We start from the raw sequence: 13379 nt of genomic DNA, 5'->3' as shown, positions 1-13379 counted from the left end.
TGATATATGCTCCCAGAGATAAGTGGCCAAGACAGAATTAAGTCACTATCATCCTACTGGTCCATTCGGCTGCTTTCTCATTACAGAGAAACAACTGGTGATGGTATAACCTGAGGGTAACCACTCCTCAGGTGAGCAGAGAGACGCAGAAGGAGAGTCCTTCATGGTCACCTCAGCTGGTGGAATCCACACTGTTGGCATCACTCTGCCTGGCAAATGAGTCATGTAGCTAACTGACACACAGTAAGGTTGTTATTAACTGTTCATTAGTATGTCCACACACCCTCATTTAGAGATGTTGGAGCTGTGTTGCCCTCAAGCAGGCAGTATGTTGCCATAGCGATTACCTCATGGTCAAGCCTGAGGCCTAGGCCAGGTTTCCATGCTGGGCCTCACTTCAGGGGAAGGCACAGCCTCCTCGCAGAGTCACAGAGTCGGTGGTCAACGCCTGACATATTGAAATCAGGCTTCGACATCAAGACCAGTAGGTAAACTCCTCGGGGTGGGGGGTGGAGGTAGAATCCAAACCTACCCCCACCTCCATCCAGCCGCAGGATGCAGTTAGAGGCACCTTCATTGATTATTTTCAGGACACAGTTGGATAGGTTTTTGCATGGTGGGGGAATTAAGGATTATGGGGATAATGCAGGAAGGAGGAGCCGAGATGGTGGATAGATCATCCATGATCTTAATGAATGGCAGAGCAGGCACAATGGGCCAAATGGCCTATTCCTGCTTCTATTACTATAACACTATGAAACTAAGTCAGACTAGTATGCACCGATCACAAGTTCTACTGGTTTCTCCTTGTGGGAGGACAGGGGCAGCAGATACATGGGAGCAACGCCACCTTCAAGTTCCCCTCTGAGCCACTCACCATCTGGACCCAGGAACATATTGCCGTTCCTTCAGTGTCAAAATCCTGGAATTCCGTCCCCAGGGAATTAAGATCTACCTATAGCACACGGGCTGCAGTGGTTCAAGAAGGCAGCTCACCCCCACCTTCTCAAGGGGCAACTAAGGACAGGCAATAAATGCTGGGCCCAGCCAGTGGCACCCACATCCTCTGTTAAGGAAACGATTTAAACATCGAACCTGAGGCAGAGGTGTGAACCCAGCAGGGGATTGGAGTCACTTGTATGACCCCAGAGGCTGACTTTCCTCCAGATCTAGCCCAGACAAATCAAACCCAGACCCAGGTAGTACCTCTATCTGGAGCCATTTCCAGTGAGCTCCTCCTGGTTATATTTCTACAGGGTTGTACAATGAGGCAGTTCTGAAGATGAATTCCGCATTAAGGTGCCACAGATTCCCACCTTCCGGCGCTTTCCTGGGTCAGCGAACGTGTTCAGCATTTCGCTAGCACCTCTTCCTCCTCCTCTGCCATCACTGGCATGTGCCAAGCATGTTCCTGGCAGGCAATAGCAGCTTCCAGCCCTCCCCCAGCCGGTTGGTGTGGGTCCCCAGGCCTCGCCCTTTCACAGGCATCAGTTCGTTATCTCTTGCTCGCTATTCAGATATTCACTTCCCAGATCCTCAGGTGAGGACCTGCCTCACTCAGAGCCGCAGTCGGCTGTTTGCAGTTTCCTTCCTGTGGGACTCAGTGGGGGGTATGTGTTGCTCTCCCCCTGCCCCGGTGTGTGGGGGATGGAGGGGTTGCTTGTTGAGCCCTTATTGTCTGCAGGCCGCGTCGGGAGCTCGTGGAGAACACCGATTGCACCCCAGGAAGCTTGTCGAGGTCCCCAGCACAGGTAAAGACCATTTGGCCCATCCATCCCATGCTGGTGAAAAGCCACCACTATTCTCATTCCATTTTCCAGCAGGTAGCCCACAGCCTTGACCTCGCACAATGAAATACTTGATGTTTTGAGGGTTTTTCCCAATGTTTATCAGGGTTTTTCCTCTAACCCCCCCCCCCCCCCCCCCCCCCCCACTCTTATAGGCAGCGTGTTCCAGACTAACAACACCTTGTGGGTGGAAAACAATTCCTCTAAAGCTTCTGACACTTATCTTAAATCTACGTCCCCTGGTTATTGATCTCTCCATCAAAGGGAAAGGTGCCTCACTGTCGGCCTTGTCTATGCCCCTCATAATTTTACACATCTCAGCAATTCCACCCTCCCCCTCCCCCACCTTGGGTCTCCCCTGCTGGAGGGAGAGCTCCCTCACTCTGTCCACGTTTAGGAGCGGTGTAAAATGAGTCCCCTATTTTTGTACTGTGTCACACGTTGGACACAGGATGTGGAGTTCTGATGGACTTCCTCTTTATCACCCAGGGCCCCCTCCAGGTACATCATCAGGGCGTCCCAAGCCCTGCCTCACCGTCACCCCACCTCAAGGTTTGAGAATTGCCACAGCCCCCCTCAGAAAGCAGTCAGTGTGGGGCGCAGCGTTTCTTGTACAGTCTGAGATCCACGGCTGCCTCAGAATCCCGAACTCCAAAGGTTCACCTGGTGACCTGATCCCAACTTTGAGAACTCCCCATTCTAGACACACAATCTACAGAATGTTGACACAGACCCCACGACATTGTGAAGTTTCTCAACAGACCAGCAGATTCCTGTTGTTATGACATTTGCCTCCGTACTTTCTACCAGAGCATGTATCAGAATGGGACGAGCTACAGTGAACTGAACAAACCTATTCTCTCTCTGTTTGTCTCGTTCTCTCTGTATCCTCTATTTTTGTGTGTGTCTCTCTCTCTTTGCCTCTTTCTCTTTCAATCTGTATCTCTCTGTCTCGGCTCTCTCTCTCTCTGACTCTGTCTCTCTCTTTCTCTTTCAATCTCTCTCTTGCTTTCTCCCTGTCTCTGTCTTTCAATCTGTCTCTCTTGCCGTCTGTCTCTTTTGCCCTTTCTCTCTCTGTCTCTTTTTCTCTCTCTAACCTCCAGACTCACCATGAGAGGCCAGTAGTGACAGCGCACCATGATATTCCAATGAATCAAGGGTGACAGGAGAAAACCCAGTGGGTGATCAGGGTCGGGAATCCTCCCCACTGCCTGCAAGTGTGGTGGGGGCAGATTTCATTGCGGCATCAGAGAGGGGATTGGATGGGAATAGCATACAAGGATGTAGGAGCAGGCAGGAGATGGGCCCTGGGTAATGGCTCTATTCCTGATGAAGGGCTTTTGCCCGAAACGTCGATTTTCCTGCTCCTCGGATGCTGCCTGACCTGCTGTGCTTTCCCAGCACCATTCTAATTTAGACTCTGGTTTCCAGCATCTGCAGTCCTTGTTTTTGCCTGGGTAATGATGCTCGTTTCAAGGGCCGAATGGTCTCCTCCAGCACCATAACAATTCAGTGTAAGATAATCACCAAGGGCAGCTCAGTGGTTAGCACTGCTGCCTCACAGCGTCAGGGATCTGGGTTCCAGCCTTCGGTGATTGTCTGTGTGGAGTTTGCACATTCTCCTTGTGTCAGCACTGGTTTCCTCCAGGTGCTCCGATTTCCTCCCACAATCCAAAAGATGTGCAGGTCAGGTGAATTGGCCATGGTAAATTGTCCATAGTATTAGGTGTATTGTTCAGGGGTGAATATAGGGTAGGGAAATGGTTGTGGGTGGGTTACTCTTCAGAGGGTTGGTGTGAACTTGTTGGGCCAAAGGGCCTGTTTCCATATTGCAGAGAATCTAATCTAATCTAATCAAGTTGTGAATTCAGGAGAAGCTGTTTGAGCCGGGGTGCAGTGAAAATGTGGAACCCACAGCCATGGGGAAGGGCAGAGGTGACAACAATAGATATATTTAGGAGAGAGAGGGGGGGAAATAGAAGGTCACATTGCTGTTTGGGTCAGAAATACATAGAAGGGAGCCCAGTGTATGTGGTGGTTATGAACTGGTGGAGCTGAGTGACTTCATGAGATATGGAGCTGGGGGTGCCATCTAATAAATTCAATATTCTGCCTGACTGCAGAGACACGTGACAGGGCCATCTCTTAAAACATTTCTATTGCAATGTAAAGCCTTCGCAAGGCCTTTTAAAAACACTGAAGGCTTTACAAGCTGTTTTACTAATTGTTATAATCAATATAAATTATTAGCCGCGCCAACATACTTCAAGTAAACAGCTTTTCAGGAGTTTGATATCTTTGCTGGCAGCCAAGGACTGAATGAGAGGGGCCACGAGTTGAAAGCTTATTCCCACCTGCCCCTTCATGGCTGTCAATTCCCACTCCTGGCACCAGGTGGAGACTCTTCTGGGAGGTGAGAAAATTGGTAGGGCAGATATACGTATATAGGCCTGATTTTAACACTGGTAGGGGCCCGGCTTAGACAGGGTGAGGGATGTCTCATTTTTACCGGGACAGTCCATTTTGTGCATTAAACACCCTGTGAATTTCCTCAAGACAGTTTGACCATGATGTTTTTCACCTATCACCTTTTTTGAATATGAACTGGAGCTGGGGAGGTGGGGGCCAATGGGAGAGCCTGTGAAGTTGAAACCTCCCCCTCATATAGACCCACAACCTCATCACAATCACTGGTACCCAGCACCTCCCTCAATGCCATTGGGGAAGATAGTGCAGAAGAGGCCCTTCGGACCACTGAATCTGTGCCAACCCAACTACTCTAACCCCACTTCCCAGCACGGGCCCCATGGCCTTAGAGGTGCAACTGCTCATTCATGTACATTATAAAGTTTGTGAGGTTTTCCCCTCTCTACCACCCCACCAAGGCAGTCGCCACAAAGGTTTTGTTGACCATGCCTCTATTTATAATCGAAGATGCCCTTTCAGCTCGACAGCCAACAGCTCGTGTTGAATGTTTTCTGGGAAATGGAGGAGGGTAACCTCATACCTTTACCTGCCCCTTCCCCCTCCCTGTGGGTTCCTGCCTTTGGTCAACCAGGATGTCAATCATCATGGAGCCCTACTGTCACATGACCTTTCACTATGTGTCTGTTTCATCTTTTAGAAAATCAGCTCAATTTTTTTTTGTTTTGTTTTTCTTTTTTTCCCCCTCTTTTTATGCTCAATTTTATGAGACTTGACTGGAGTTGGGGGTGAGTGAGGTTGTGACCACTTTCTGCTGCGATTCTCCCTGCGGAGGAACCAGTGACTGAGGAAATATCTTCAAAGTGAAAAAAGTTTCAGGGCAAGTGGCAGCGCGCAATATTTCCCTCAGGGAGAAAAACAGAGCAAGAGGCCGTCAATCCAAGATAATGAGCAAGAAATCCAAGAGTGAATTTTGAGAGAAACATCTTTCCAGTTGGGAGAACATGAGATGAGCTCCCCACAGGGAGAGGAATAAGTCTACCTTTGAGGAGAAATGTGACAAATGGTTAAGGGAGCCAGGGTGAGCATCGTCCTGGAACTTCGTCAGATGTCCCACGTTCCCGGGAAGGGGTGTCATTTATCCCAGGTCTGCCCTAGCAGAGAGGGAAGAATGGGAGGGAAGTGCTGGAGAAACTCAGACAGTCTGGCAGTTCCTGTGGAGAGGGCAACAAAGTTAAGGTTTGGAGTCTGGGGGATGATTGTTCTGCTCAAAGTTTTCCTTGTGCTGCCCCCGATCTCTGTTAGAGTCAGTCCCCGTCCACTTCAGAGTCCGCACAGTGCACGCACTCGCGTGCGCGCACACACACACACACACACAGATGTGGACATCTCGGAACAACTGTGTTGTGGACAACACAAATTTCCTCTTCAGGAGATGGTCTTTGAGGGGGTAGGGCACTGGTGGCACTCAGGACCAGCCCTTGGCATTGGGCTATGTGGCCCCCTCAGTTCCCCCCTCACTCCCTCAACCCAATCCCAGTTCCATTCTTATCCACATTCTCCCCACCCTACTCACGATGATACTGGGGTATTCAATTATGATAATGCCATTGAATGGAGAGATGGTTAGATACTCTCTTGTTGGTGATGGTCATAGCCTGGCATTTGTGTGGTGTGAATGTGACTTGCCACTTGTCAGCCAAGCCCGAATATTGTCCAGATCTCCTAACACATGGACACTGTTTCAAATGTCGCAAATGATGCTGAACATTGTGCAATCATTGGTGCACATCCCCATTTCTGACCTTGTGATGGAGGGAAGGGCATTAACGAAGCAGCTGATGATGGGCCTAGCACACTACCCTGAGGAACTCCTGCAGAGATGTCCTGGAGCTGAGGTGACTGACCTCCAACAACCACAACCATCTTCCTATGTGCTGGGTATGATTCCAACCAGAGGAGATTTCCCCAATTCCCGTTAAGTCTAGCTTTTCGAGGTTTTGGTTTTAGATGTCATGCTACCTCAAGTACTGATTTGATGTCAAGAGCAGTCGCTCTCATGCCATCTGTTTATCCCATTTTGGCCCAAGGCTGGAATGAGTTCAGGGGCTGAGTGGCCATGGCAGAACCCAATGTGGGTGACACTGAACAGGTTAATAATTGGTCAATAGTGGTACTGCCAAGCCATTCTGGATAATTGGAGGCCCCAGGCCCCCACCCAGAGTACATTCTGTGCCCTCCAGTGTTTCCTCCACTATTCTCTCCCATCTTTCAAATGTTGCCCAGTAAGTGCTGGGCAGACTACCGCAATAGGATTTCCTTTACATTTTTGTCACAGTCACTAAAAAGTCTTCACCTCTGGAGTAGAGAAACCCCAAGTGACGGACCGTACTGACCTTGGCACTGAAGGTCTCATCCACAGAACCCCCACCCCTGCACCAAGAGTCCATCAGAAACAGGTCACAAAGGAACACTCTCCTGAAGGTGAAGACCACACCCCCTTCCCCTCGGGACAAAGATACAGTCTCCGGGGCCTGATGTCTGTGACAAAGGGAGGAGTTCCCTGGAGGGGCTGGACAATCGGGGGAAGGCGCTGGTGGAGGACGGACCTTTCCTTGTGGAGGAGCACTGCTGCTCAGAATTTCCGTGGAGAACGGAAAGGTTTCTTCTCGAGGGAAAAGAGCATGAGAGTGAAAGCAGAAGCCTGATCGCCTGAGATTTGGTGGCTTCCCCCACCAGCGCAGGCAGCTCTCAGCCAACACCAGGTTCACTCCCTCCATAACATTGTCCGGCCTGTTTAAGGAAGGGCTGCTTCTGGTGGCCATCTTTACCACCATCTTGGATTTAACCACACATGCCATCCCTCTGCTATATCGTCCACAAGTGCCCCCCACCCCAGCCCCACCTCGATCTGCCCATAGACTGAGAGACTTGACCGAGATACCACACGTGAACCCAACTCTGCCCGAGCCCACCCCCATCTCCACTGGGCACAGCCACTGAACAATGTACCATAGCTGCTGAGTATCCCTCAGAATGAGGGGTCACCCTCTAAAAGTTGACCTATGGGTCTATGGGAAACCTTCTCCCTCCAAAGGCAGCAGAAGCAGAGTCTCTGAATAACATACAGACAGATTCTTGATAATCAAGGAGTGAAAGATTATGGAGGAGGGGCTCAATTGTGTGTGTGTGTGGGGGGGGGGGGGGGTTGGCGGTGGTGGTGGTGGTGGTGGAGGGATCGGAGCAGCCCTGATGTTTACCAACTGGCAGAGCAGGCTTGAATGGCTTCCATTTGTGTAGCACCTTGTTTGTATGTTTGTGTGTCAGTAGGTGAAGAGGCTCCGATGATTTTAATGCTTTGGTTTCCATCAGGCAATCCAGCCGGCCTGGTCACCGAGATTCTGAAAGGGCCAGAATCCCGAGAGGCCTCGGTTCAGTGGGTGTGGAGAAGGAGTTTCTAACCTTGGGAAAGATGAGGACCCCAGAGCACAACCTCAGAGTGAAAGGAACTTTGAGATGAGGAGAAACTTCCTCAGCCAGGGAGGGGTGAATCTGTGGAACTCATTGCCTCAGAGGACTGTGAAGGCCAAGTAACTGAGTGAATTTAAGACTGAGATAGATGGACTCTTGATTAGTAATGGGATCAGGGATTACAGGGAGAAGGCAGGAGAATGGGCTTGAGAAACATATCAGTCACGACTGAATGGGAAGCAGATTCAATGGACTGAATGGCCTCATTCTGCTCCTATTTTTTCCCCCTTTTTTTTTCTGTTCTTTCTACACTACCGCCTAACTGTGATTGTGCTTATATTTTCCCCAGCACCCATGCTGTGAGTGTGCAGGTGTGAGACACAGTGAGAGACACAAGGTGTACAAATCTTTATGCAATTTCCACCACCAGGAAGAAACACCCGAGTGGCCAGTGACAAGCCCTTCATCATCAAAGGGCAACGCTGCGTGATCAAACAGTGAAGGGGGGGGCAGGGATTAAATCAAAATAGAGTTGGAGGCGGAAATAAAACACTTCATTCCCTGCGGTGCCCAACTCTCCCTGAACAACTGCAGGGTGTTGGTGGACACTGTGTGCTCCTTCTCCAGGCACACCCAGGCAGGGACATATGCTCTTATAATTTATTAAGTTAAAATCACATGATTTAACCAGGCTATAGTCCAACTGGTTTATTTTGAAAATATAAGCTTTTGGAGCACTGCTCCTTCATCAAGTAGCTATATTTTATGGTCTTCTGGTTGTAACTTCCCGGGTGTCTCTTGGTTTCAGTGGAGGGGGCTTCAAGTTGGAGACGAGAGAGAGGAGAAAATAAAAATCTGAGCAGACTATTTCTACACTGACATTGAGTGTAAAGAAGTTCTGTTCTCTGTTCACTCCTTTATTTCGATGCGCACAGAGTAAGCAGTAGATGGAGAGACTGCGGCGGAAGACTGTCAGTACAGTGGCTGAGCCAGCCCCATCTCTAAATCATGTTCATGCAGAATTTACAGGCTGTTCTTCCTCAAAGCAAACTGGATACTTCATGAATTACAACTCTGCTTCAAATAACTTAATGCTTCAATGATTAAAATGGACAATTTGTGAAATGAGAACAATTTCATTGTATTTAATGTATAATACAGTATGTGTAAAACCTTCCACAGGATATGTAAGTTCATCACCTTGTGAATGATGGAGCTATGTTCAGCCTTGACAGATTATGGATCTGTGAAACTGAGATCATTGGGAGCCTATTTGGAAACTGGACCCGGGGAGACACTGGTGGCATTACAAATGCAATATTATTGAGAAGTGGACATTCAGAACATCCCAGTGGGTTTGCAGAAATAATGTTGGAAATAAAAAGTCAGAATACCCTATTTTGTATTTATTTAATTACTGTGTTCATTTTTAAAAAAAGATGTGCATTTATATAGCACCTTCATGACCTTGCAATGTCCTAAAGCACTTTATAGCAAATGTAGTACTCGCTGTAACTTTTGAACATACAAATAAGGAACCGTTATAGGCTACCCTCAGCCCCTCGAGCCTGATCCACCAAGATGCCAGCGAGGGATTAGAGTCTGTTCCCCCTTTCAATAGGATCGTGGCTGATCTGATTTTAGCCTCAACTCTATATTCCTGCATACTCCTTGATAATCTTTTAATTCTTTAGTCCTCAAAAATCTATCTACCTCTGCCTTAAAAATATTGCAAGATCACTGCTGACAAGGGCGGATGGGTGCCTCAGTGGTTAGCACTGATGCCTCACAGGGACCCAGGTTCGATTCCACTATCGGGCAGCTGTCTGTGTAGAGTTTGCACATTCTCCCCGAGTCTGTGTGGGTTTCCTCCCATTTCTTCCCGCAGTCCAAAGACGTGGAGGTTAGGGTGGACTGGCTGTGCTAAATTGCTCCGTAGTGTGATGGGAAATGTCGGGTCACAGAGTAGGGTGCACTTTCGAGGGTCAGTGCTGAATTCGACCCATCAAGTCTGAGCTGACGGTCCAAGGTCCGTCCCTGCATTTCCCATCCTGGAGGGATTCTATGTGTCAGGTTACAAATGGTGGAAATCTGGGCAGCAATGAACCTCGTGCGAACAAGCTGTGGGAGGCCAGAGTACAACTGAAGGCTTAAAGGTTAATGGCAGGTATCACACACGTTGCAAATTGCAATGTAAACACATCCTATATGCAAATTAACCACATCCCTGCATGAGGAAATTCTGACTGTGCTTGCAGTCTGACTGTGCTTGACATCACCGGTAGAGAGTTTCCCAGCATCAGGCTGGAATGATGTCAGACCTGAGGAAGTGGTGGGTTATGGAAAATAAACAGTTGAGGATCCCAGGCCTGGTAACTCTCCCTGAGCCTGGGCATGAAGTCATTTTCCATTGTTCAAGATTAACTCTTTGCATTTTTCTTTCTTTCTCCTTTCAAAAATGTTCAATCTGCGAGATTCTGTCCTCTGCGACCACACGCCATTATATGTCAGCGTTGTTCAACTGAATTGGGGATTAGCGCACTTACAAACACACGTCACACTGTGACCATCAACACTGGGGAGAAGGAGAAATCACAGAGGAAAATGGTGACAGCACCAAACAGGGGTGGGGGTCACTGGTTTATTCACACAATAGGACGGTTTAGGCATGGGGTTGGCTGAGAGCTCAAACAGAATGAGTAGTGCTTATTAGCATAACTTACAACAACAACTTGCATTAATATGGCTCAATGGTTAGCACTACTGCCTCACAGCACCAGGGACTCAATTCGATTCCAGTCTTGGCTGACCATCTGTGTGGATAATATAGAGGTGCCAGTGTTGGACTGGGGTGGCCAAAGTTAAAAATCACACAACACCAACTTATAGCCCAACAGATTTATTTGGAGGCACTAGCTTTCGGAATGCTGCTCCTTTATCAAGTGGTTGTGGAGCAGAATCATACGACACAGAATTTATAGCAACAGGATTGCAGTGTCAAGGAATGTAATATTAAACACATTTAGCTTGAGTCTTTCATCCTTTAGAATGATCATGTTAGTTTCAGTTCCTTCATATGTAAATCCCAGAGTTTTTTAAAAGTTACATTCTCAAGATAGCTTTTAACAATAGGTGCCATCTCAGCTCAGATAATGCATTGAAGTTGTGAAGTTAAAGTCTCTCTGTGTCCCAATGTTAGGTCAGGCTGATTCTATTTCTAAATTGGGAGTGACATAATTTTACATGGATTTATGCAGTTTTTGAGCAAAATAAAATGTAATTCTGCAAGTACAAATTCACCTCACAAACTTATATGTGTGTGTGTGTGCACGGGAGACCGAGAGTGTGCAAGTGGGTGTATGTGGGAGTGTGAGTGTCTATGAGACAGTGCGTGTATGTGTGTGAGTGTAATGGGGTATAAGTCTGTGAGAGGGTGTGGGTGTGAGTGTGAGGGATGTATGTGTAAGTATATGAGAGAAAGCTTGTATACGAGAGAGGGGGTTTGCGTCTGTGCAGTTACAGTCCATGACACTGCAATCTGTTGCTATAAATTCTGTGTCGTAAGATCCTGCTACACAACCACCTGACGAAGAAGCAGCGCTTCAAAAGCTGGCACCTCCAAATAATCTTGTTGGACTATAATCTGGTGTTGTATGATTTTTAACTTTCTCTGTGTGGAGTTTGCACATTCTCCCCGTGTCTGTGTGGGTTTCCACCGAGTGCTATTGTTTCCTCCCACAGTCCAAAGATGTGCAGGTCAGGGTGAATTGACAATGTTAAATTACCCATAGTGTCTGGTGATGTGTCAGTTGGGTGGATCAGCCATGGGAAATGCAGGGTTATGGGGAGGGCAGACAGTTGGGTTCTGGGTGAGATGCTATTTAAGAAGTAAGTGTAGACCCAATGGACCAAATGGCCTCTTTCTGCACTGTAAGGATTCTAATGCATTAAAGTGTCCACTACACTTTGAGAGAGTGGATATCTGAGACACACGAGGAGATGTTAGGACAGATGGCCACAGGATTTGTTCAAAAAGTAACAGAAGAATCTTGAAGTGCAGGACCACATATCCCTGAAGTTCACTGATCAGCTACATCAGTTGCTTCAGAGTGACACTTTTTGGAGGATAGTGTCTTAGGGAATTTCTGCAAAAAGAAGAAAAAGGAACAGCAACCAACATAGCCTGGGAGTGGTCACTGGAGACAGACTCCAACACTGACACACACACACACATACACTCCCCCTGACACCCACACACACATACACTCCCCCCTGACACACTCCCCCCGACACACACATACACTCCCCCCTGACACACATACACTCCCCCCTGACACACACATACACAGACACACATACACATACACTCCCCCCTGACACATACACTCCCCCCTGACACACATACACTCCCCCCTGACACACACATACACAGACACACATACACATACACTCCCCCCTGACACATACACTCCCCCCTGACACACACACTCCCCCCTTACACACACATACACACACACACATACACTCCCCCCTCACACACACACACACATACACTCCCCCCTGACAAAAACATACACAGACACACACACACACATACACTCCCCCCGACACAAACATACACAGACACACACACACATACACTCCCCCCGACACACACATACACAGACATACACCCCTCCCCCCACCCCACACACAGACACAATGAAGTGCAGGATATTTACAAATTCCAGAGTCACTGTCCTCACTGAATATGTTTAAGGCTAGGGTTAAAATACATTGTTAGAACGACATAAAAAGAATAATGTTTGTATTTGGCCAAGTGTAATACTAACATTAGATGGCATAATTGAAAAGAAGATCAATTACCCAACAGAACTGTGAAAATGTTAAAAATTAATTATCGATACAAGTTACAACACATCTTGGAGAATTTTTTTTATATTGATTCCCAACATTTTTTTAAAAACAAGTTGCAATGTCATGTCAGAGAATATTGAAATCCTCTTGATTACCACTAGATGGAGGCAAGATTGTTTGGTTTAACCTGTTGCATTGCAATCTCAATGGTTTCAGAGATTCTACATGAAGATAATAACTCAACAGGTAAAGGGTTCTCTTCCCCAACCTCTCCACTCACCTGAGGCATGGTGATCCACAGGTTAAACCTGAGAGAGCAACCCTATGGTCCAATGGGATTATGGTGACTTTACCTTTACCTTCATAAACAGGGAATCTTCCTAAAGGTTGATCTCCACCTGAATTTTAACATAGAGCAAGCAGGCACTAACTAACCTTAACCAAACCATAGAGAAATGAGTTGTAGGGGGTAGGTGTGGACTGACTCAATGGCCTCATCTGCTCTACTGTCCTGTACATGATTCTAAGTGGTTTCACAAAAGGCAGTGTTCTGAGTGTTTGTGTAACTTCTCACACTGTCCTAAACTTAAGTATATAGACAGTTTCAACAAATTACTAAAAATTAAAACACAATAACAGTGCATTCAGCTTATTCTGAGGTTGCTGGTCTTTACTGTAACCCCACCCAAAAATGTTTTACATTTGCCCTTTTCAAACATTTATCCCATTCCCTCCTAAATGGCGTTTGAGCCTCTGCCTCTTGTGTTGAAACATGTCTTGGTTCAAAGTCTTCCTTCTTCCTATGCTTGAGTTAATTCAGTGGGAATCCTCTCTCTCTGT

The 13379-nt window shown here is 47.4% G+C and overlaps 1 protein-coding gene across 2 annotated transcripts in view; it reads left to right on the top strand.

Annotated features, from left to right (window-relative positions):
* pik3cd (phosphatidylinositol-4,5-bisphosphate 3-kinase, catalytic subunit delta) overlaps positions 1-9080 on the top strand; it is a 235114-nt gene extending 226034 nt beyond the window's left edge. For both annotated transcript variants that reach the window (XR_015753428.1, XM_087980286.1), the window contains one exon: positions 8865-9080. Coding sequence is in view for 1 of the 2 variants with exons in the window: in XM_087980286.1 (XP_087836412.1) it covers positions 8865-8889 (25 nt within the window). In the remaining variant the exon portion in view is untranslated. The remainder of the gene's footprint in view (positions 1-8864) is intronic.
* The last annotated feature ends 4299 nt before the right edge of the window (positions 9081-13379 follow it).

The sequence above is a fragment of the Chiloscyllium plagiosum genome, unplaced genomic scaffold (assembly GCF_037043375.1).
Source record: "Chiloscyllium plagiosum isolate Xiang-an unplaced genomic scaffold, Cpla_swu_hap1 HiC_scaffold_37, whole genome shotgun sequence".
Taxonomy (NCBI): Eukaryota; Metazoa; Chordata; class Chondrichthyes; order Orectolobiformes; family Hemiscylliidae; genus Chiloscyllium; species Chiloscyllium plagiosum.
Note: the sequence above shows the minus strand (reverse complement) of the source record. Positions and strands in the feature narration are given on the sequence as shown.